Source organism: Trachurus japonicus, chromosome 1 (assembly GCF_045865225.1).
Source record: "Trachurus japonicus isolate A0001 chromosome 1, Traja_1.0".
NCBI lineage: Eukaryota > Metazoa > Chordata > Actinopteri > Carangiformes > Carangidae > Trachurus > Trachurus japonicus.
This window is the reverse complement of record NC_140907.1, coordinates 40582100-40603969: the sequence shown is the minus strand read 5'-3', so window position 1 is coordinate 40603969 and position 21870 is coordinate 40582100. Positions and strand designations below refer to the sequence as shown.

At 44.0% G+C, this 21870-nt stretch overlaps 1 protein-coding gene across 1 annotated transcript in view; it reads left to right on the top strand.

The window, feature by feature from the left end:
- Positions 1-21870, top strand: part of capn1b (calpain 1, (mu/I) large subunit b) — a 34364-nt gene that overhangs the window by 6009 nt on the left and 6485 nt on the right. Inside the window, exons 4-16 of the mRNA XM_085788224.1 lie at positions 2536-2654; positions 3240-3373; positions 4104-4272; positions 7354-7437; positions 7934-8019; positions 8552-8626; positions 11601-11761; positions 14719-14888; positions 15603-15614; positions 17202-17413; positions 18962-19001; positions 20305-20370; positions 21304-21361. Of these exons, the coding sequence (XP_085644350.1) occupies positions 2536-2654; positions 3240-3373; positions 4104-4272; positions 7354-7437; positions 7934-8019; positions 8552-8626; positions 11601-11761; positions 14719-14888; positions 15603-15614; positions 17202-17413; positions 18962-19001; positions 20305-20370; positions 21304-21361 (1386 nt within the window). The remainder of the gene's footprint in view (positions 1-2535; positions 2655-3239; positions 3374-4103; positions 4273-7353; positions 7438-7933; positions 8020-8551; positions 8627-11600; positions 11762-14718; positions 14889-15602; positions 15615-17201; positions 17414-18961; positions 19002-20304; positions 20371-21303; positions 21362-21870) is intronic.

Sequence of the window (21870 nt, the reverse complement as noted above, 5' to 3'; positions counted from 1 at the left end):
GCCGGTACCACCACAGCAACTTCATATATACATGTGCCGTCAAAACGGTGGAATTTATGCAAATTTATGCAAATTTGCTCATGTTAACAAAGAATTAAAAAAAAACTTGTGATACATTTTTTGTTTGTCTTAATGTAAGTAATCAACTCAGTAATTTTCATGGAGATATCTAAAGGTTAAAAACGTTACCCTATTCACGTGAGAACAATAATGAATAGGCGTATTATGGGATATGTTTGGGTCTTTTTCTAAACTTTCCCCTAATGGGATTCTTCTGGGACTTTTTTTCCCCTCACTCAGGACATGTTGAGGATACAAAACCAGTTGAGTTTGATTCTGTTGCAGTTTGTTCAACCTTTTTTCATAAAATGACTGGACTATTTACCGAGCGGCTCCTGAAGGCAGCACTCAGCCGTCACTTCTGACCTGGTATTGATCAGTGATCAGGTGGAAACTCCATTAACGTTAGCACTTAGCTTAGCACTTAGCACTTAGCTTAGCATTAGTGTCTCCCAGGAGACCATTAGGACGATAATGGAGTCGGCTGACGTCCAGGCTGCAGCACGGCCACTTCCTGGAACTCTCTCATCTTCATCATATTCAATCATCATCATCTTCTCCTTCATCTTCCTCTACATCATCATCATCTTCTTCTTCATCTTCATCCTCCTCCTCCTCCTCCTCCTCCTCCTCCTCTCAGGCAGCAGCTGTTTGTCCCTTGTTCACACTAAAAGCTTTATAATGGCACCTTCAAAGCGGGAGGCTGACCTTCAATGCGTGTCCACAAACCAAAACAAGGCATTGCTTCTGTCTTCATCCATTTCTTTTATTTCATACACTTCTTTACAACTCAAAATGTTTTAACTCACGATCGAAAGGTGTGGCGTGACGCTCCCGCTGATTCTGAACAAAACAGCAATCAGTGCAGTCATAGATATCACCTCACCTGTGCCTACTCTCGGGCTGCGTCGGCCGTCCCCCTTATCTGGGCCCTAAAGTATACCCCCGCAGCCCCTGCGAGGCGGGGGGGCCCCACCCCCGCCCGTTAAGCCGGGTTTCCACCGAATCAACAACCTTTTTTTTTTTTTTTTTTTACACCGCAACATGTGGTTCACGTCATGATAACTTTTGTATTTTGGCCATTCAAGCTTCCACAGTCCATAGGCTAGGCTAGGCTAGGCTAGGCTAGGCTAGGCTAGGCTAGGCTAGGCTTGGCTAGGCTAGGCTAGGCTAGGCTAGGCTAGGCTAGGCTAGGCTAGGCTTGGCTAGGCTAGGCTAGGCTAGGCTAGGCTAGGCTAGGCTAGGCTAGGCTAGGCAAGGCAAGGCAAGGCAATTTTATTTGTATAGCCTGTTTTTACAAACAGTTTGTCTCAAAGGGCTTTACATCCCATCATAACAACATCCTCTGTCCTTAGACCCTCACATCCACTGAGGAAAAACTCCATGGAAAACCCTTTTAACAGGGAAAACCAGGAGAAAGCTCAGGGTGGGAGCCGGTCAGCTCGATGGGAGGGCTGGGTGGCAGACTGGTCCATGGGAAGGAAGGGGAGGCCGGTCTAGCAGCAGGGGAAGGGGAGGGAGGGGGGCGATGCAGGCGGCGGCTGGTGCAGAGAGATGGAGCTCCGGTGGATCTGAGGAAACACAGAGAGAGAGAGAGACACCAAGGCCAAACTACAAGGTACAGCAGAAAATGACATAGTTCTCTTCTTTGTTTGATATTTCAAGAGACTTTTGGTTAAGTAACCATGGACAGCTCCTAGGCAGGATTGTTCTGCTGTGTTGTCGCCGCCCCCCCCCGTACGGTTACATTACGGCGCTGCCCCTTATCCCCGCCCATACGCACCTCAGAAACTAAATGAATCAAAGTGGTCTATACAAGCTTCCAAAGCGTCAAAAACGCTCGAGGGTGGGGCGGAGTTTAGCTCAGTTGGTAGAGCACCCGCCCCATGTGTTGAGGCTATAGTCCTCGCTGCAGGCGGCCCCGGTTCGAGTCCCGCGTCGGGTGGCCCTATCCTGCATGTCATTCCCCCCATCTCTGCCTCCCATTTCCTGTCACACTCTCAACTGTCCTATCGAATAAAGGCATGAAAAGCCAAAAAATATACTTTAAAAAAAAAAAAAAAACGCTCGAGGGTTACTTAGCTTCAGACAAGACAGCTTCCAAAACAGCAAATATTTTCAGCTGCTTTGGCCGCTCGTCACGTGACTGACGTCAAAGTTCGATCGCGCTGGTCATTGGGGAGCCGGAGGACAAAAAAAAAAAAAGAAAAAGGCAGCCGAAGGACGTCTCCAATGCAGCGATCGCCGGATCGATTCCTGACTGTGCTGATCTGGACTGTGTCGTTCCCTCAGTCTCTCCTCCACTGTCCTGTCTGAACTCACAAGATGTTTTAACATGAAGCTGAAACCAGTCGATGTGTCTAGTGTCAGTTGAAGGTAGTAGTGTGTGTGTGTGTGTGTGTGTGTGTGTGTGTTTGTGTGTGTGTGTGTGTGTGCTGGTAGTTTGGTAGTTGAGTAGTTACCTCTGTCTCCCAGGTGACTGCTGGCTTCTGGCTGCCATCGGTTCTCTGACTCTGAACGAGCGGCTGCTGCACCGTGTGGTTCCTCATGGTCAGAGCTTCAGCCATCAGTACGCCGGCATCTTCCACTTCCAGGTGAGACCGCACCTGTTCCTGTGTACCTGTGTATTTAGTGAAATTTAAAATGGCACAAATTAGAATTAGAAAAAACTAAATCATGTTTAAAGTGCATAATAACATGCTTTGTCATAGTACTCAGAGGCTGTGTGAAATCAGAGAGAGTCGGTATGAACTGAGGGGATTAGGTGTTTTAAAAAAACCTCAAATAAGAACTAATATTAACCAGCGATGTGTTTCTGTTAGAGGTGTTAACCTGTGGAATAACTGTGATGATGAATTAAGAATGTGTAGTTTGATTTCCTCTTTCAAAAATATGTTTAAAACCAAAAAGAAATATATAAATTTGTTGTGAAAGTAAATGCTTGTTTGATCTAAATCCTTATGGTATAACTCAGACCATGTCGTCTAAAAGTTGCCTTGTTGAATTTGTTTTTGGTTCGATTGTTTTTTTGTTTTGTTTTTTCTATCTCTTTATCTATCTAACCAGACGGACTGTCTCTGTGTGTCTGTGTCTCTGTGTCTCTCTGTCTCTCTCTGTGTGTCTGTGTGTGTGTGTGTGTGTGTGTGTGTGTGTCTCTGTCTCTCTGTGTGTGTGTGTAGTTCTGGCAGTTCGGGGAGTGGGTGGACGTGGTGATCGACGACCGTCTGCCCGTCAAAGACGGAGAGCTGATGTTCGTCCACTCGGCCGAGGGCAGCGAGTTCTGGAGCGCTCTGCTGGAGAAGGCCTACGCCAAGTAAGACCCCCTTGTGTTTCCATCCACCTTCTCTTATTCACATTTTCAAAAATTGCGAATAAATACTTGGATGGAAACGCCAGAAATTCAAAAAAAGGCAGTGAATTCGCAAAAAAGTTTTTACGCTTGGAGGGGGGGGTGGATTTGTCAGCGCATCGATAAAAGGAAAATACGACTTTTTGTTATGGAAACAGGTTTTGCGAGTTGAGCCAGAGTTTGTGCAGGAAAAACACAGTTTTTATTTGGAGCTAACCAACTGCTGATCGGCGGGCGCTAACCCTGGGCGGAGGGATACGTGAGTTGGTTAGGTCCAAATAAAAACTGTGTTTTTCCTGCACTTTGAAGGGCTGGAAAAAATTATATTATAGTGAACAATGGAACTGTGTAGTTTCTTTCAGGTAAAACCTCTTTTAGGCCGTGAAAATAGGCCGTTTCTTTGGGTCTGTTCACAACACTGTATGTTGTAAATCTCTGGGCAGGGCTATTATGGGCTGGCGTTGCTAACGGGAGGAGTGCAGAGAGTCTTCTACTGCAATTAAAGTACTTAGGGGCTATTTGGAGATCATACAACCCCACTTTTAAAAAAAATGATACTATCCCTTTAACAATCTGAGGTTTCAACGGTACAGAGCTGCAGAGTTGTGCGACTTTTCTTGAGTTCCTCTTGTGTGTGTGTGTTTGTGTGTGTCTCTCTGTGTGTCTGTGTGTGTGTGTGTGTGTGTGTGTGCAGGCTGAACGGGTCCTACGAGGCGCTGTCCGGCGGCAGCACCACCGAGGGCTTTGAGGACTTCACCGGCGGCGTGTCGGAGATGTACGAGCTGAAGAACGCTCCCAGAGATCTGCACCGCATCATCAGGAAAGCTCTGGAGAGAGGCTCTCTGCTGGGCTGCTCCATCGACGTACGACACACACACACACACACACACACACACACACACACACAGAGAGACACACACACACACACACACACACACACAGGGCCGTTGCTAGGAATTCTGGGCCCCCTTAAAGAATACTAAAGTGGGCCCCTCCCCCTAACTTTTCCTTTTTTTTTTTTTCTTAGACTACGTATGTATTATGGTTTTTTATTTAACCTTCTTTGTTTTGATGCTAATGCAGCATTACACTGCAAAAACTCAAGTATCTGAGCAAGAATATTTGTCTCATTTCTAGTCAAAATGTCATTTCTAGTCAAAACAAATCTCATTCTACTTAAAATAAGACACATCATATTAAAAGCAGCTTGTTTTTAGACACTTTTTACTTCTTTCAAGCAGATTTTCACTTGGAATAAGTAGAAACATCTGATAGTGGAGCAAGTTTTTCTTTCTTATTACAAGCACAAAAAACTTACTTTCACTGGCAGATTTTTCTATTTATTGTGAATTTAAGTGAAAATGATCTAAAAACAAGTTAATTTTTAGGTGATGAGTCTTATTTTAAGTGGAAAGAGATTAGTTTTGACTAGAAATGAGACATTTGGACAAGAAATAAGACAAATATTCTTGTAAAGATGTAGAGTTTTTACAGTGTACTATGAGTATTAGTCAGGGTCTTACGCAGAATAAATCAGTCATACAAAGATTAGACTACTGGGGTTTTTTATGGGCCCCACTGGGCGCTGGGCCCCTAGAGTTATCATCACCTTTCTCCCCTAGACAACGGCCCTGCACACACACACACACACACACACACACACACACACACACACACACACACACACACACACACACACACACACACACACACACACACACACACACACACACACGCTGCTCTTCAGTCTCCACTCAATGAGTCCGGATGTCAGACTTAACAACAACATTAACATCAACAACACATGAGCTCAGTGTGCAGACATTAACTTTAATGGCTTTTCCTGGAGCTAACACCTGTGAAACTGTAACCATGTGATCACAGCTTGTTTAAAGGAATAGTTCACCAAAAAAATGAAATCCAGTCATTATTGCCTCCCCCTCATGCTGATGAATACTCCGGAGTAGTTTTTTATTCCTCAAATAGTCCAGTCATTTTATGAAAAAAGGTTGAACAAATTGCAACTGCTCTACTAAGGATGTGGCTGTCTTGAAAAATTGCAGTCATCTTGAAATTTAAAGTGCTTTCTTGTTGGTTGACCGATGGAGTCAACTCATTCCAGTTTTCATGCCGGTACCACCACAGCAACTTCATATATACATGTGCCGTCAAAACGGTGGAATTTATGCACATTTATGCAAATTTGCTCATGTTAACAAAGAATTTCAAAAAACTTGTAATACATTTTTTGTTTGTCTTAATGTCAGTAATCAACTCAGTAATTTTCAGGGAGATATCTCAAGGTTAAAAATTTTACCCTATTCAAGTGAGAATAATGAACAGGCGTATTATGGGCTATATTTGGGTCTTTTTCTAAACTTTCCCCTAATGGGATTCTTCTGGGCTTTTTTTCCCTCATTCAGGACATGTTGAGGATACAAAACCAGTTGAGTTTGATTCTGTTGCAGTTTGTTCAACGTTGACCCCTTTTGTGGCTTAAAATGACTGGACTAAAAGTGCATCTCAAGAAGAAGGATCTGACTCATCTTTGAAATGAAATCTGGAGAGCCGGGAGGCCGGTTCCTAGTCCAACCAAAACTTTATATGAGAGTGCCGTATTTTCCGCACTATAAGGCGCACCGGATTATAAGACGCACCTTCAATGAATGGCCTATTTTAGAACTGTTTTCATATAAAGGGCGCACCGGATTATAAGGCGCATACCGTAGATGACCATTTAGTAGCAGTTAATATGCTAAATGGACTTGGACCCCAGGCGTTTAGAAGAACCAGGCGCGTATTTGCAACAGGCTACAATTTATTTTTGCAATGAGCAGCACCAGACCATCATGCAAAGAACAAGGAGCTCACCATAGGACCACTGGAACAAAACTACTTTTTCCCCCGACGCATCTTTACTGACATCAGACAATAAATACAAAGACAGTTTGTCTGTGTAACCGCGACACAGGGAGCTGATCAGATCAGTGTTATGAATGATAGCGGAAGGGGGGGTCGATCGCGGTCATTTCAACACTGTACATTAGCGCATTTATCTATATCCCTATATCCCTCAGTCTAGCGCGCCTGTGTTTGTGTGTTTGTGTGTCTGTGTGTGTGCGCGCGTGCCTGCATGCGAGAGAGAGAGAGAGAGAGAGAGAGAGCGAGAGGAGGGGCTGACTGACAGAGGTGAGAGCCGGTGAAGCGCTGTTAAAAAAAACTTTTGTTTTCTGTGCAAGACTATGGTAAACACTTAATCGCCCGGGCGTTTAATTGAACCGGCGTTTATTTTGCCAAATGAGCTCGGACCCCGGCGGCTATTAGAGCGACTATTTGGTCATCTACGGTAGAATAGAAGATACTGCAGTCAAACTGGGGTTACGTTATGCATCCCCTAGATGGAGCTGAGTATGAATCAACCAATTAACCAATTGATCCATATATAAGGCGCTCCGTATTATAAGGCGCACTGTCGTTTTTTGAGAAAATTAAAGGCTTTTAAGTGCGCCTTATAGTGCGGAAAATACGGTAATAATAGGACCCGACACAAACAGGTCCATAAAACTACACAACAACCCTTTAATATTCCTCCACACTGCTCGTTCACTGCAATCCAAGTGTCCTGAAGGGAGACAGTCCAGAGTTTACTGGAAACAGGACTGTTGAGGCTGTAAAAATGTCCTCGATGAGGTAGTTTCCAGTAAACTCTGGACTAGCTCCCTTCAGGACACTTGGATTGCAGTGAACGAGCAGTGTGGAGGAATATTAAAGGGTTGTTGTGTAGTTTTATGGACGTTTTTGTGTCGGGCCCTATTACGCTGGAGTATTCATCAGCATGAATTTCATTTTTTGGTGAACTATTCCTTTAACGACCAGCTGATTAACCAGTTGAAACCGGTCCAGAACCAGTTTTGACCCTCTGGTTTGACTGTGTTCCTCATCAGATCACCAGCGCCTTCGACATGGAGGCCGTGACCTTCAAGAAGCTGGTGAAAGGCCACGCCTACTCTGTTACCGCACTCACACAGGTGAGTTGACCTCTGACCTCTGACCTCTGACCTCTGACCTCTGACCTCTGACCCTGTCTTCTGCACTGCAAAAACTCTACATCTTCCCAAGAATATTTGTCTTATTTCTGGTCAAAATGTCTCATTTCTAGTCAAAACTAATCTCTTTCCACTTAAAATAAGACTCATCACCTAAAAAGGAACTTGTTTTTAGATCATTTTCACCTGTTTCAAACTAATTTTCACTTGAAATAAGTAGAAAAATCTGCCAGTGAAAGCAAGTTTTCTGTGCTTGTAATAAGAAAGAAAAACTTGCTCCACTATCAGATTTTTCTACTTATTTCAAGTGAAAATCTGCTTGAAAGAAGTAAAAAGTGTCTAAAAACAAGCTGCTTTTAATGTGATGAGTCTTATTTTAAGTAGAATGAGATTTGTTTTGACTAGAAATAAGACAGATATTCTTGGTGAGATATTTGAGTTTTTACAGTGTGACCTCTGTCCGTCCTCCTCTCTGCAGGTGGACTACCGCAACCGGCAGGAGCGTCTGATCCGCATCAGGAACCCGTGGGGACAGGTGGAGTGGACCGGGGCCTGGAGCGACAGGTGAGGACACGGGAGAGACAGGTGGAGAAGTAAGGACAAAGAAGAAGGAAGGACAAAGGGAAAGATGGGAGGAAGGAAGACAGGGAAACATGAAGGAAAGAAAGATGAAGGGAGGAAACAGATTGGGTCAATTGGGAAAAGGAAAGAAGAAGTAAGGATAAAGGGAAGGAAGGAAGGAAGGAAGGAAGGACAAAGGGAAAGATGGGAGGAAAGAAGGAAAGGGAAGGGAAGGGAAAAAGGAAGGAAGGAAAGAAAGATGGAAGGAGGGAACAGACAGGTGAGGACACGGGACAGGTGGAGGTGAGACAGATGGACAGGTGTTTTATTGTCCTAGTCCTGCCTCTTGGACTTTTTATCCTCATTGTTTCTATGTGTAACATCAACCTGCCAATGGGACTGGAGATGGAGATCAGCCACTTGGCTACAACCCCACATGTTTACATGTCAATGTCCATCAATATGTAGCTACTGTTCCCATTTAAAATAAATAAATAAATCTGAAAAACCTGAAATGTAACTGTGTTGTGTTCAGCTCCTCAGAGTGGAACTCCGTCGACTCTGCAGAGAAAGACGAGCTGCTCTGCAAGATGGAGGACGGAGAGTTCTGGTAGGTTCAGCTGAGGATGAGGATGAATGAATGAATGAATGAATACTTTATTTCAAACATGTGAATAACATATTACACTAGTCGATAAAAACCTTTGTATGTGTGAAAAGGAGTAGGGAGAAGCATCAGCTTATTAACTCCTACCCCTTCTCCACCTAGTGCCTAGTACTATCGGTTATCTTACTTCCTAACCCTAACCCTTTTTTTAATACTCTTAACTAAACAAACAACCTAAATACAATAAGTGACAGTAAGTCTGGCAGCAGTGTGAAAACCTTAGTGTTTGTCATAGCTCCTCTTCTTCCCTGTAGCTTGTAAATACCTTCTAGTCCAGTCATTTTAGGCCAACAAAGGGGTCAACGTTAAACAAATTGCAACAGAAGCAAACTCAACTTATTTTGTATCCTCAGCATGTCCTGAGTGAGGGAAAAAAAGCCCTGAAGAATCCCATCAGGGGAAAGTTTAGAAAAACACCCAAACATATCCCATTTATACGCATATAAAAAATTTTTTTCACGTGAATAGGGTAAAATTTTTAACCTTTAGATATCTCCATGAAAATTACTGAGTTGATTACTTACATTAAGACAAACAAAAACATGTATTACAAGTTTTTTGAAATTCTTTGTTAACATGAGCAAATTTGCATAAATTTGCATAAATCCCACCGTTTTGACGGCACATGTATATATGAAGTTGCTGTGGTGGTACCGGCATGAAAACTGGAATGAGTTGACTCCATCGGTCAACCGACAAGTTGACCACTTTAAATTTCAAGATGACTGCAATTTTTCAAGACAGCCACATAGAGCAGGTATGACATGCTCCGTCTCTATTAATGCTCATGGGTAGCCTTTGGTTCCATTCCTTACGTTTTTTAACTGTAATATCATATTGCAGTTGAAAATGTCTTGTTCAATCTTGTTAACATATATGTTAACAAGATTGAACAAGACATTTTCACCTGCTCTACTCAATGTTTAGATCAGGTGTTGTATGTATGCAAATTAGCCATATGTAATTGGATTATGCACTGTTGGCTCATGTCATACCTGCTCTACTAAGGATGTGGCTGTCTTGAAAAATTGCAGTCATCTTGAAATTTAAAGTGGTCAACTTGTCGGTTGACCGATGGAGTCAACTCATTCCAGTTTTCATGCCGGTACCACCACAGCAACTTCATATATACATGTGCCGCATTTATGCACATTTATGCAAATTTGCTCATGTTAACAAAGAATTTCAAAAAACTTGTAATACATTTTTTGTTTGTCTTAATGTCAGTAATCAACTCAGTAATTTTCATGGAGATATCTAAAGGTTAAAAATTTTACCCTATACACGTGAACATTTTTTTTTATATGCGTATAAATGGGATATGTTTGGGTGTTTTTCTAAACTTTCCCCTAATGGGATTCTTCGGGGCTTTTTTCCCTCACTCAGGACATGCTGAGGATACAAAATCAGTTGAGTTTGCTTCTGTTGCAATTTGTTTAACCTTTTCTCATAAAATGACTGGACTATTCTGTTTGTAGCTGTTTGAATCTGCTCATGGTTGGACGTCGTCTGAGCTCCTCCTCTAGTCTGTTCCACAGCTTCACTCCACATGTCGACATGCAGAAGGTTTTTAACGTTGTGTGTGCATACAGATGTTTTAGATTCAGTTTATATCCCCCTTCTCTCAGAAAAAAACATGCTTGAATATTTACTGGTAGTGTGTTATTTGTTGAGAATTTTGAGAATAAGGGGTTTGTGTGTTCTCTGGAGCCACTGTTATGAATTATCCTGATTGCTCTTTTTTGCAGAATCAACAGTGGTTGTAGTGTAGATTTATAAGTATTGCCCCAAATCTCTGCACAGTAACTCAAATATGGTAATATCAGTGAATTGTAAAGAATGTGGAGTGATTTATGGTCCAGATAGTGTTTTGCCTTGCTTAGTACTGAGATGCTCCGTGACAATAGACCGAATCTCCTTGTTGTTTACATTCTACTTCCTGGTAGAAAACCAGCTGTGATGTGAATGAGATCAATAGTAACGAACGAGAGTTTAGCTATATATCATATTTTTCAGGCCCTATCACCGTTTAGACAAATCTGAAATGATTGAAGAAACATTACTATTTCTGTGTGTGTGTTTTGTGTTGCTATGTGTTGTATTTATTCAGTTTGGGGGAATCACAGTGTCTAGAAAGCATCAGTGGCTGCAGCTGACAGGGACAGCTAACGGTAGCTAAGCTAACGGTAGCTAAGCTAACGGCGGTAGCTAAGCTAACAGCAGGATGTCAGCTGGTAAAACCCTCCCGTTGTGGGACACCACATGAAACTACTCCAGTTAGCTCAGTCATGTTGGAACTCAGATATCCGCTGGAGAAAATATTTTTTCATGGAGCGTTTATTGAGTCACTGAGTTATTAAAGTTAAACAGGTAGCTAACCGTTAGCCCGGCTAATCTATGATAACCATGACTAATTACAAAAATGTGCACACATAAATAGTAATGTTTCCAATCATTGATTTTATAAACTTTACAAACATCAGATTAGTCTAAACGGTGATATAGTGACATGAAAAAGCAGATATATATAGTGAAACATATTCACCAACACATCCACCAAATTTCATGCTTTTATCACAAAGTGAACGATTGTTCAGCTAATCCGCCACACTAATAGTGAAACTCTCGTCCGTCACTATTGTTCGAATGCTGGTTTTCTACCCGGAAGTAGTTGTAAACAACAAGGAGATTCGTCCAATTTGCTTCGAACATGCTTTATGTGAGGTTTCCATGTTATTTTTTCATCCATAATTACACCCAGAAATGTATTTTCATGAACCCTTGCAATGTCAACACCATCTATCTGTATTGCGGCTTGAGTGTTCATTTTACATACTGAAATGCAGAAGGTTTTTAAAGTGATGATGAAGGTGATGATGAAGGTGTGTGTGTGTGTGTGTGTGTGTGTGTGTGTCAGGATGTCGTTCGGGGACTTCCTGCGTAACTTCTCCAGACTGGAGATCTGTAACCTGACGCCCGACGCTCTGAGCCAGGACACCAGCAGCTTCTGGACCACGGTGCTGTACGAGGGGACCTGGAGGAGGGGCAGCACGGCCGGGGGCTGCAGGAACCATCCCAGTAGGGACACACAACACACACAACACACAACACACACAACACCTCTAAACACTAACACACAAGGCTGTACTAAAGGGATAGTTCAACATTTTGGCAAATTGGCCCATTGCCATAACCCCTATAGTCACAGCAGTAGGTTTGTTACCTTTAATTGTAGGTGCAAGCTGTTTTTAGAACGGCGGAGCAGAGCCGTGAGCTGCTCAGAGCTACGCTACGGAGGCTCATTATGGGATTTCTTGGTTTCCCTCATCAGACTCATCAAATACACAATCCAACAACTCCACAACGCTCTGGTGGACAAGTTGTGAGCTGCACATTCACCACGCTATGAGATAATAACACAACGTTACCACACAGAGTTGTTGTAGAGGGAAATTCATGCAAAACCGCTGATGCGTGTTGCGTTCAGGGACAGTTTTTCATCAACAGTCTCTGTATTTACCCTGTATTTACCTCGAAAAAGGCTCAGTTTCGTAACGTTCCGTTATTATCTCATAGCGTGGTGAATGTGCAGGTCACAACTTGTCCACGACAGCCTTTTGGAGTTGTTGGGTTGTGTATTTGATGAGTTTGATGAGGGAAACCAAGAAATTCCTTTAGCCTCCATAGCGTAGCTCTGAGCAGCCTGCCGCTTCGCTCCTCCGTTCTAAAAATAGCTTACACCGACAAATAAAGTTAACGAACCTACTGCTATGACTATAGGGATTATGGCAATGGGCCAATTTGCCAAAATGTTGAACTATCCCTTTAAAAACCACATACTATACTGCTAGTACATACTGATTTGGCCAAAATGCAGTATGTAGTATGCAAACAAAAGCAAAATCTACAGAATGCATTCAAACTAACTAATGCTACTGCCACAATTGACCTCTGGCTAAGCCCCGCCCCCAAACACGATGAGCCAATCACAGTGCTCATAGCTAGCCCATACACTGGGACATTCTCTGCTTCCACGTCCATTGAAATGCAGTTAGTCAGTTTTCATCCGTTTTTATATGTTTTTTCTTGACATTTTAAGTTTAAAATGGTCAAACGGTGTTCATGGGGTACATGCTACTCTGACACTAGGTATCCTGAGAGGCCACGGGGGGGATTTATTTACCTTTTCCCAGCCACATCTCAACCCAGAGAAGTGTCTGCTCTGGATAACGTTCTGCAGTAGACCACAACACCAACTAAACCTGGATAAACTTAACAAGGATGTCTACATCTGTTCTAAGTTAAGTCAACAACGTATTTGAGGCAACATATTGTCAGAGATGTTTAGATGTTAGCCAGTATCACAACTAAGCATAAAGTCCGCTAGCTTAATGCTAACGTATAATGTAAAACTCCATAGACAGGCTAACAGAAGTTAGCCCGTCACTATCAACCTTTCAGAATAAAAGCTGTCCCTTCCTATCTGGATCAGCCTTTCAGAATAAAAGCTGTCCCTTCCTATCTGGATCAGCCTTTCAGAATAAAAGCTGTCCCTTCCTGTCTGCAGACACCTTTCAGAATAAAAGCTGTCCCTTCCTGTCTGCAGACACCTTCTGGATCAACCTTTCAGAATAAAAGCTGTCCCCCTGTCTGCAGACACCTTTCAGAATAAAAGCTGTCCCTTCCTGTCTGCAGACACCTTCTGGATCAACCTTTCAGAATAAAAGCTGTCCCTTCCTGTCTGCAGACACCTTTCAGAATAAAAGCTGTCTCTTCCTGTCTGCAGACACCTTCTGGATCAACCTTTCAGAATAAAAGCTGTCTCTTCCTGTCTGGATCAACCTTTCAGAATAAAAGCTGTCTCTTCCTTTTCTGCAGACACCTTCTGGATCAACCTTTCAGAATAAAAGCTGTCCCTTCCTGTCTGGATCAGCCTTTCAGAATAAAAGCTGTCCCTTCCTGTCTGCAGACACCTTTCAGAATAAAAGCTGTCCCTTCCTGTCTGCAGACACCTTTCAGAATAAAAGCTGTCCCTTCCTGTCTGGCTCAACCTTTCAGAATAAAAGCTGTCCCTTCCTGTCTGCAGACACCTTTCAGAATAAAAGCTGTCCCTTCCTGTCTGGATCAGCCTTTCAGAATAAAAGCTGTCCCTTCCTGTCTGGATCAGCCTTTCAGAATAAAAGCTGTCCCTTCCTGTCTGCAGACACCTTCTGGATCGACCTTTCAGAATAAAAGCTGTGTCTTCCTGTCTGGATCAGCCTTTCAGAATAAAAGCTGTCCCTTCCTGTCTGGATCAGCCCTTCAGAATAAAAGCTGTGTCTTCCTGTCTGGATCAGCCTTTCAGAATAAAAGCTGTCCCTTCCTGTCTGGATCAGCCTTTCAGAATAAAAGCTGTCCCTTCCTGTCTGCAGACACCTTTCAGAATAAAAGCTGTCCCTTCCTGTCTGGATCAGCCTTTCAGAATAAAAGCTGTCCCTTCCTGTCTGGATCAGCCTTTCAGAATAAAAGCTGTCCCTTCCTGTCTGCAGACACCTTTCAGAATAAAAGCTGTCCCCTCCTGTCTGCAGACACCTTTCAGAATAAAAGCTGTCCCTTCCTGTCTGGATGGACCTTTCAGAATAAAAGCTGTCCCTTCCTGTCTGGATCAGCCTTTCAGAATAAAAGCTGTCCCCTCCTGTCTGCAGACACCTTCTGGATCAACCTTTCAGAATAAAAGCTGTCCCTTCCTGTCTGGATCAGCCTTTCAGAATAAAAGCTGTCCCTTCCTGTCTGCAGACACCTTCTGGATCAGCCTTTCAGAATAAAAGCTGTCCCCTCCTGTCTGCAGACACCTTCTGGATCAGCCTTTCAGAATAAAAGCTGTCTCTTCCTGTCTGCAGACACCTTTCAGAATAAAAGCTGTCCCCTCCTGTCTGCAGACACCTTTCAGAATAAAAGCTGTCCCTTCCTGTCTGGATCAGCCTTTCAGAATAAAAGCTGTCCCTTCCTGTCTGGATCAGCCTTTCAGAATAAAAGCTGTCCCCTCCTGTCTGCAGACACCTTCTGGATCAACCCTCAGTATAAGATCTCTCTGCTGGAGGAAGACGACGACCCCGAGGACGACGAGGCCGCCTGCAGCTTCCTGGTGGCTCTGATGCAGAAGGACCGCCGCCGCTACCGCCGCCAAGGACAGGACACGCACACCATCGGCTTCGCCATCTACGAGGTCAGAGGTCACCGAGGTCACCGAGGTCACCGAGGTGGAACGTTCCCATAGAAACGCCTCAAACCTACACTGCAAAAACTCAAAATCAAGAATATTTGTCTTATTTCTAGTCAAAATGTCATTTCTAGTCAAAACAAATCTAATTATAACTAAAATAAGTATATTTATACATATACATACATAGTTATACATTAAAAAGCAGCTTGTTTTTAGACACTTTTTACTTCTTTCAAGCAGATTTTCACTTGAAATAAGTAGAAAAATCTGATAGTGGAGCAAGTTTTTCTTTCTTATTACAAACACAAAAATCTTGCTTTCACTGGCAGATTTTTCTACTTATTTCTAGTGAAAATCTGCTTGAAAGAAGTAAAAAGTGTCTAAAAACAAGTTCATTTTTAGGTGATGAGTCTTATTTTAAGTGGAAAGAGATTAGTTTTGACTAGAAATGAGACATTTTGACAAGAAATAAGACAAATATTCTTGGGAAGATTTTGAGTTTTTACAGTGTAGATAGGCTATCGCAATAAATGTGTTCACGTGTGGTTTCACTGCTACTAACACCATAGTAATCACCGCTGTAACCATAGCAACTGTCACAAACACAAAATTAAACAACACCTCAGCAACCACCCAATAATACTAATGCTGCAATGCCCTAGCAACCAGCTGGGAACTCCTTAGTAACGGTGAGTCGTGTCCTTGTGTCTCCGACAGATTCCTGAGGAGGTGAGTTCTTCTTCTGAGACGGAAACGTCCTTAACCCTCTGTTGTCCTCCAAGGAAGGAAGGAAGGAGGGAGGGAAGGAAGGAAGGACAAAGGGAAAGATGGGAGGAAAGAAGGAAGGGGAAAAATTAAGGAAAGAAAGATAGAGGGAGAGAACAGATTGGGTCAATTGGGTCAAAAAGGAAAGAAGAAGTAAGGACGAAGGGAACAAAGGAAGGAAGGAAAGAAAGATGGAGGGAGGGAACAGATTAGGTCAAAGAAGGATGGATGAAGGGAAAGAAAGGAGGAAGGAAGGACAGAAAGAAGGAAGGAAGGGACAAAGGAAGGAAGGGGAAAAGGATTGTGGAAAGAAGGAAGAGAGAAAGGAAGGAAAGAGGGAAGCATGGAGGAAGGGAAAGAAGGGAGGGAGGGAGGGAGGGAGAAAGGAAGGAAGGAAGGAAGGGGAAAAGGATTGTGGAAAGAAGGGAGGGAGAAAGGAAGGATGGAGGAAGGGATTGTGGAAAGAAAGAAGAGAGAAAGCAGGGAAAGAGGGAAGGATGGAGGAAGGGAAAGAAGGAAGAGAGAAAGCAGGAAAAGAGGGAAGGATGGAGGAAGGGAAAGAAGGAAGGGAGAAAGGAGGGAAAGAGGGAAGGATCGAGGAAGGGAAAGAAGGAAGGGAGAAAGCAGAGAAAGAGGGAAGGATGGAGGAAGGGAAAGAAGGAAGAGAGAAAGCAGGGAAAAAGAGGGAAGGATGGAGGAAGGGAAAGAAGGAAGGGAGAAAGGAGGGAAAGAGGGAAGGATGGAGGAAGGGAAAAAAAGGAAGAGAGAAAGCAGGGAAAGAGGGAAGGATGGAGGAAGGGAAAGAAGGAAGAGAGAAAGGAGGGAAAGAGGGAAGGATGGAGGAAGGGAAAGAAGGAAGGGAGAAAGCAGAGAAAGAGGGAAGGATGGAGGAAGGGAAAGAAGGAAGGGAGAAAGCAGAGAAAGAGGGAAGGATGGAGGAAGGGAAAGAAGGAAGAGCAAAAGCAGGGAAAGAGGGAAGGATGGAGGAAGGGAAAGAAGGAAGGGAGAAAGCAGGGAAAAAGAGGGAAGGATGGAGGAAGGGAAAGAAGGAAGGGAGAAAGCAGGGAAAGAGGGAAGGATGGAGGAAGGGAAAGAAGGGAGGAAGGAAGGACAGAAAGAAGGAAGGAAGGAGAAAAGGATTGTGGAAAGAAGGGAGGGAGAAAGGAGGGAAAGAGGGAAGGATGGAGGAAGGGAACAGATTGGGTCAAGGAAGGAAGGGATAAAGCAGGGAAAGAGGGAAGGATGGAGGAAGGGAAAGAAGGAAGAGCGAAAGCAGGGAAAGAGGGAAGGATGGAGGAAGGGAAAGAAGGAAGGGAGAAAGCAGGGAAAAAGAGGGAAGGATGGAGGAAGGGAAAGAAGGAAGAGAGAAAGCAGGGAAAGAGGGAAGGATGGAGGAAGGGAAAGAAGGAAGGGAGAAAGGAGGGAAAGAGGGAAGGATGGAGGAAGGGAAAGAAGGAAGGGAGAAAGCAGAGAAAGAGGGAAGGATGGAGGAAGGGACCAGATGAAGGACAACAACAGGAAGGTTTAACCTAACGTCCGTGTGTCCGTCAGTTCCGTGGCTGTCCCAGCATTCACATGAAGAAGGAATTCTTCCTGCGGCATTCGTCCTGCGCTCGCTCCGAGACCTTCATCAACCTGCGGGAGGTGAGCGCCCGGCTGCGGCTGCCCCCGGGGGAATACCTCATCGTCCCCTCCACCTTCGAGCCCTCCAAGGAGGCCGACTTCGTCCTCAGGGTCTTCACCGAGAAGCAGGCCGAGACACAGTGAGTGATGGGTCAAAGGTCAAAGAGGGAGGGAGGGAGGGAGGGAGGGAGGGAGGGAGGGAGGGAGGAAGGAAGGATAGAAAGAGAAAGAATACCTCATCGTCCCCTCCACCTTCGAGCCCTCCAAGGAGGCCGACTTCGTCCTCAGGGTCTTCACCGAGAAGCAGGCCGAGACACAGTGAGTGATGGGTCAAAGGTCAAAGAGGGAGGGAGGGAGGGAGGACAGAAAGAAGGGAGGAAGGAAGGATAGAAAGAAGGAAGGGGAAAAGGATTGTGGAAAGAAGGAAGGGAAAAATGAAAAATTGGGTCAAAAAGGAAGGAAGAAAGAAGGACGAAGTGAAAGAAGGAAGGTAAAAGGAAGGAAAGAAAGATGGAGGGAGGGAACAGATTGGGTCAATTGGGTCAAAAAGGAAAGAAGAAGTAAGGACGAAGGGAAAGAAGGAAGGAAGGAAGGAAAGGGGAAAAAGGAAGGAAGGAAGGAAAGATGGAGGGAGGGAACAGATTGGGTCAAGGAAGGAAGGGGAAACGGATTGTGGAAAGAAGGAAGAGAGAAAGGAAGGAAAGAGGGAAGCATGGAGGAAGGGAAAGAAGGGAGGAAGGAAGGACAGAAAGAAGGAAGGAAGGGGAAAAGGATTGTGGAAAGAAGGAAGGGAGAAAGGAGGGAAAGAGGGAAGGATGGAGGAAGGGAAAGAAGGGAGAAAGGAAGGAAGGGAAAAGGGATTGTGGAAAGAAGGGAAAAGGAAGGAAAGAAAGATGGAGGGAGGGAACAGATTGGGTCAATTGGGTCAAAAGGAAAGAAGAAGTAAGGACGAAGGGAACGAAGGAAGGAAAGAAGGAAAAGGGAAGGGAAAAAAGGAAGGATAGAAAGAAAGAGAAAGAATACCTCATCGTCCCCTCCACCTTCGAGCCCTCCAAGGAGGCCGACTTCGTCCTCAGGGTCTTCACCGAGAAGCAGGCCGAGACACAGTGAGTGATGGGTCAAAGAGGGAGGGAGGGAGGGAGGGAGGGAGGGAGGGAGGGAGGAAGGAAGGAAGGAAGGAAGGAAGGAAGGAAGGAAGGAAGGAAGGAAGGAAAGAAGGATGGAAGGAAGGAAGGAAAGAAGGAAGGAAGGAGAAAATGAAAAATTTGGTCAAAAAGGAAGGAAGAAAGAAGGATGAAGGGAAAGAAGGGAGGAAGGAAGGACAGAAAGAAGGAAGGGAAAAATGAAGGAAACGTAGATGGAGGGAGGGAACAGATTGGGTCAAAGAAGGAAGCAGAAGGATGGATGAAGGGAAAGAAGGGAGGAAGGAAGGACAGAAAGAAGGAAGGGAAAAATTAAAAAATTGGGTCAAAAAGGAAGGAAGAAAGAAGGACAAAGTGAAAGAAGGAAGGAAGGAAGGAAAAGGGAAGGAAGGAAAGATAGATGGAGGGAGGGAACGAAGGAAGGAAGGAAGGACGAAGGAAGGAAGGAAGGAAGGAAGGAAAAAGGAAGGGAAAAGGGAAGGAAGGAAGTAAAGCAGGAAGCAGGAAGTATCCGTGGTGTGTGTCTGAAGCTGTGACTCTGTGCAGGGAGATGGACGACGACGTGGAGGTCAACTTTGGTGACGAGGTAACGACTCTTTCAATCATTGATACTTCCGACATCATTGCGTTCACGCTGCAGGAACTCGGAAGAAAAAAAACATGGATACCTGAAGGAAGTTTGTCGTATTGTGGCCATACAACAATCACAGCTTAAAGGGATAGTTCAACATTTTGGCAAATTGGCCCATTGCCATAATCGCTATAGTCATAGCAGTAGGTTCATTACCTTTAATTGTAGGTGTAAGCTATTTTCAGTACGGCGGAGCGCAGCAGCTGGCTGCTCAGAGCTACGCTATGGAGGCTAAGGGAATTTCTTGGTTTCCCTCATTAAACTCATCAAATACAAAATCCCAAAACTCCACAGCGCTTTTGTAGACAAGTTGTGAGCTGCACAACCACCACGCTATGAGATAATGACGGAACGATACGAAACGGAGCCGTTTTCGAGGTAAATTCATACAAAACCGCTGATGCGCGTTGCGTTCAGGGACAGTTTTTCAGCAAGCAGTCTCCGTATTTACCCTGTATTTACCTCGAAAACGGCTCCGTTTCGTATCGTTCCGTCATTATCTCATAGCGTGGTGAATGTGCAGCTCACAACTTGTCTACAAAAGCGCTGTGGAGTTTTGGGATGTTGAATTTGATGAGTTTAATGAGGGAAACCAAGAAATTCCCTTAGCCTCCATAGCGTAGCTCTGAGCAGCCAGCTGCTGCGCTCCGCCGTACTGAAAATAGCTTACACCTACAATTAAAGGTAATGAACCTACTGCTATGACTATAGGGATTATGGCAATGGGCCAATTTGCCAAAATGTTGAACTATCCCTTTAATATAAACGTATTTCATATCGGCTACTGCAATAATACACAAACATATGCATTCAGACCTCAACAAATAACTTCAAATGTCTAAATTCTAACCGTTTAAGACGAGGGCATGACGCCATGTTTTGATGTTGTTGTGACGTCAAGTCAGAAAGTCGGGGCTCTGATAAGATACCAGAGTTTCTGACCTGTAATTTCTGAGTTCGACGCCGTTCAATTCATTTTTTGCAACTCGGAGCTCGGTTTTTTCCGACTTCCGAGTTGTTTTGAACGCAGCATTAGTCCAGTCTTGTTGTGTTAAATCAAGACAAACGGTTTGTTCTGATGACCTTTGCCCTTTGCCCATGGAGTTTTTCCTCAGTGGATGTGAGGCTCTAAGGACAGAGGATGTTGTTATGATGGGATGTAAAGCCCTTTGAGAAAAACTGTTTGTAAAAACGGGCTATACTAATAAAACTGCCTTGCCTTGACCTTTGACCTTGGTGTCATTGTTCTTCCCTCCAGGAGGAGATCTCTGAGAGCGACATCGACGACTCCTTCAGGTCCATGTTCGCTCAGCTGTCAGGGGACGTGAGTAAGACCAGCTGTTAGCTTAGCATCAGGCTAACTCCCACGCCAAGCAGCTGTTAGCTTAGCATCCAGGCTAACTCCCACGCCAAGCAGCTGTTAGCTTAGCATCCAGGCTAACTCCCACACCAAGCAGCTGTTAGCTTAGCTTCACCTCAGGCTGTATGTTCCTAACATTTTAGGTCTAACAGAAGGAATCTGAAGGTTTTCAGTTTAATGTCTCCTGTTTTGCGGTAGTTGTGTCTGTCCCCGCATCGCCACGGCAGCGATGAATGGGAGCGGATTGAAGTTCTGCTGCTTAGGCTGTTTCCATCCCTCAAAGCCACAGACAGCGTCAGATGGAGACTCAAACATGCAGCCAGAAGTTTATTTACTTCAACAAGCCGACATGTTTGTAAAACTAGATCTAATTCAAAGTCGAGATTCCGTGAAACTTTGAATTAGATCTAGTTTGAACATCTTCAGATTCCTTCTTTTAGACCTAAAATGTTAGGAAAATACGGCCCTGAGTTGAATTGTCCTTTAAAACTGTCTCCAGACCAGCACCAACTCCTCGCTGCTCTAGAGAAGCGGTTCCTCCAGGTCTGGGGGCGGAGTCACCTGACCGACAGGACCAGCGCCAAGATACAGAAACGTTATCGATAATGTATTAAGATGGTTTATCTGCTGTGTAATTAGGGTTGCAAAGGGGCGGAAATTTTCCAGTAAATTTCCATGGGAAGTTCAGTTGGGGAATTTTGTAAATATTCCAAATTGGAAACTTTCCATGGGAATTATGGGAATTTATAGGAATTAACTGGAAATTGGGGGCAATTTAAACAAACTGTATCATATCCAAACATAAATGTAAATATTTAGTTTTGTCATAAGCAGACATCCATGCAATTAAAAAACATGACATTTCAACAGATCTATCTATTGTCTCTCTCTCTCCAGGACATGGAGGTCTCTGTGCGGGAGCTCAGGACCATCCTGAACCGGGTCGTGTCCAAACGTGAGTTCAGACCTGGGGGGTTCAGGGGGTTCAGATTTCAGATTTTCAGATTTATTTATTTATTTTAAAATGGGAACAGTACATATTAATGGACATTGACATGTAAATATGTGGGATTGTAGCCAAGTGGCTCATTTCCATCTCCAGTCCCATTGGCAGGTTGATGTTAGACATAGAAAACAATGACGATAAAAAGTCCAAGAGGCAGAACTAGGACAACAAAACACCTTGACATCTTACACAAAACATATATGAAGGACATAAACCAGCAGTTAACTGACCATAGACGGTTAAAAGAGTGGGTAAGGGGACCAAGAGATTACTGAGAAGTTATAAAGAGCTACAGTGCTAGTTAAAGAGCTACAGTGCTAGTTAAAGTGCTACAGTGCTAGTTAAAGAGCTACAGTGCTAGTTAAAGAGCTACAGTGCTAGTTAAAGAGCTACAGTGCTAGTTAAAGAGCTACAGTGCTAGTTAAAGTGCTACAGTGCTAGTTAAAGAGCTACAGTGC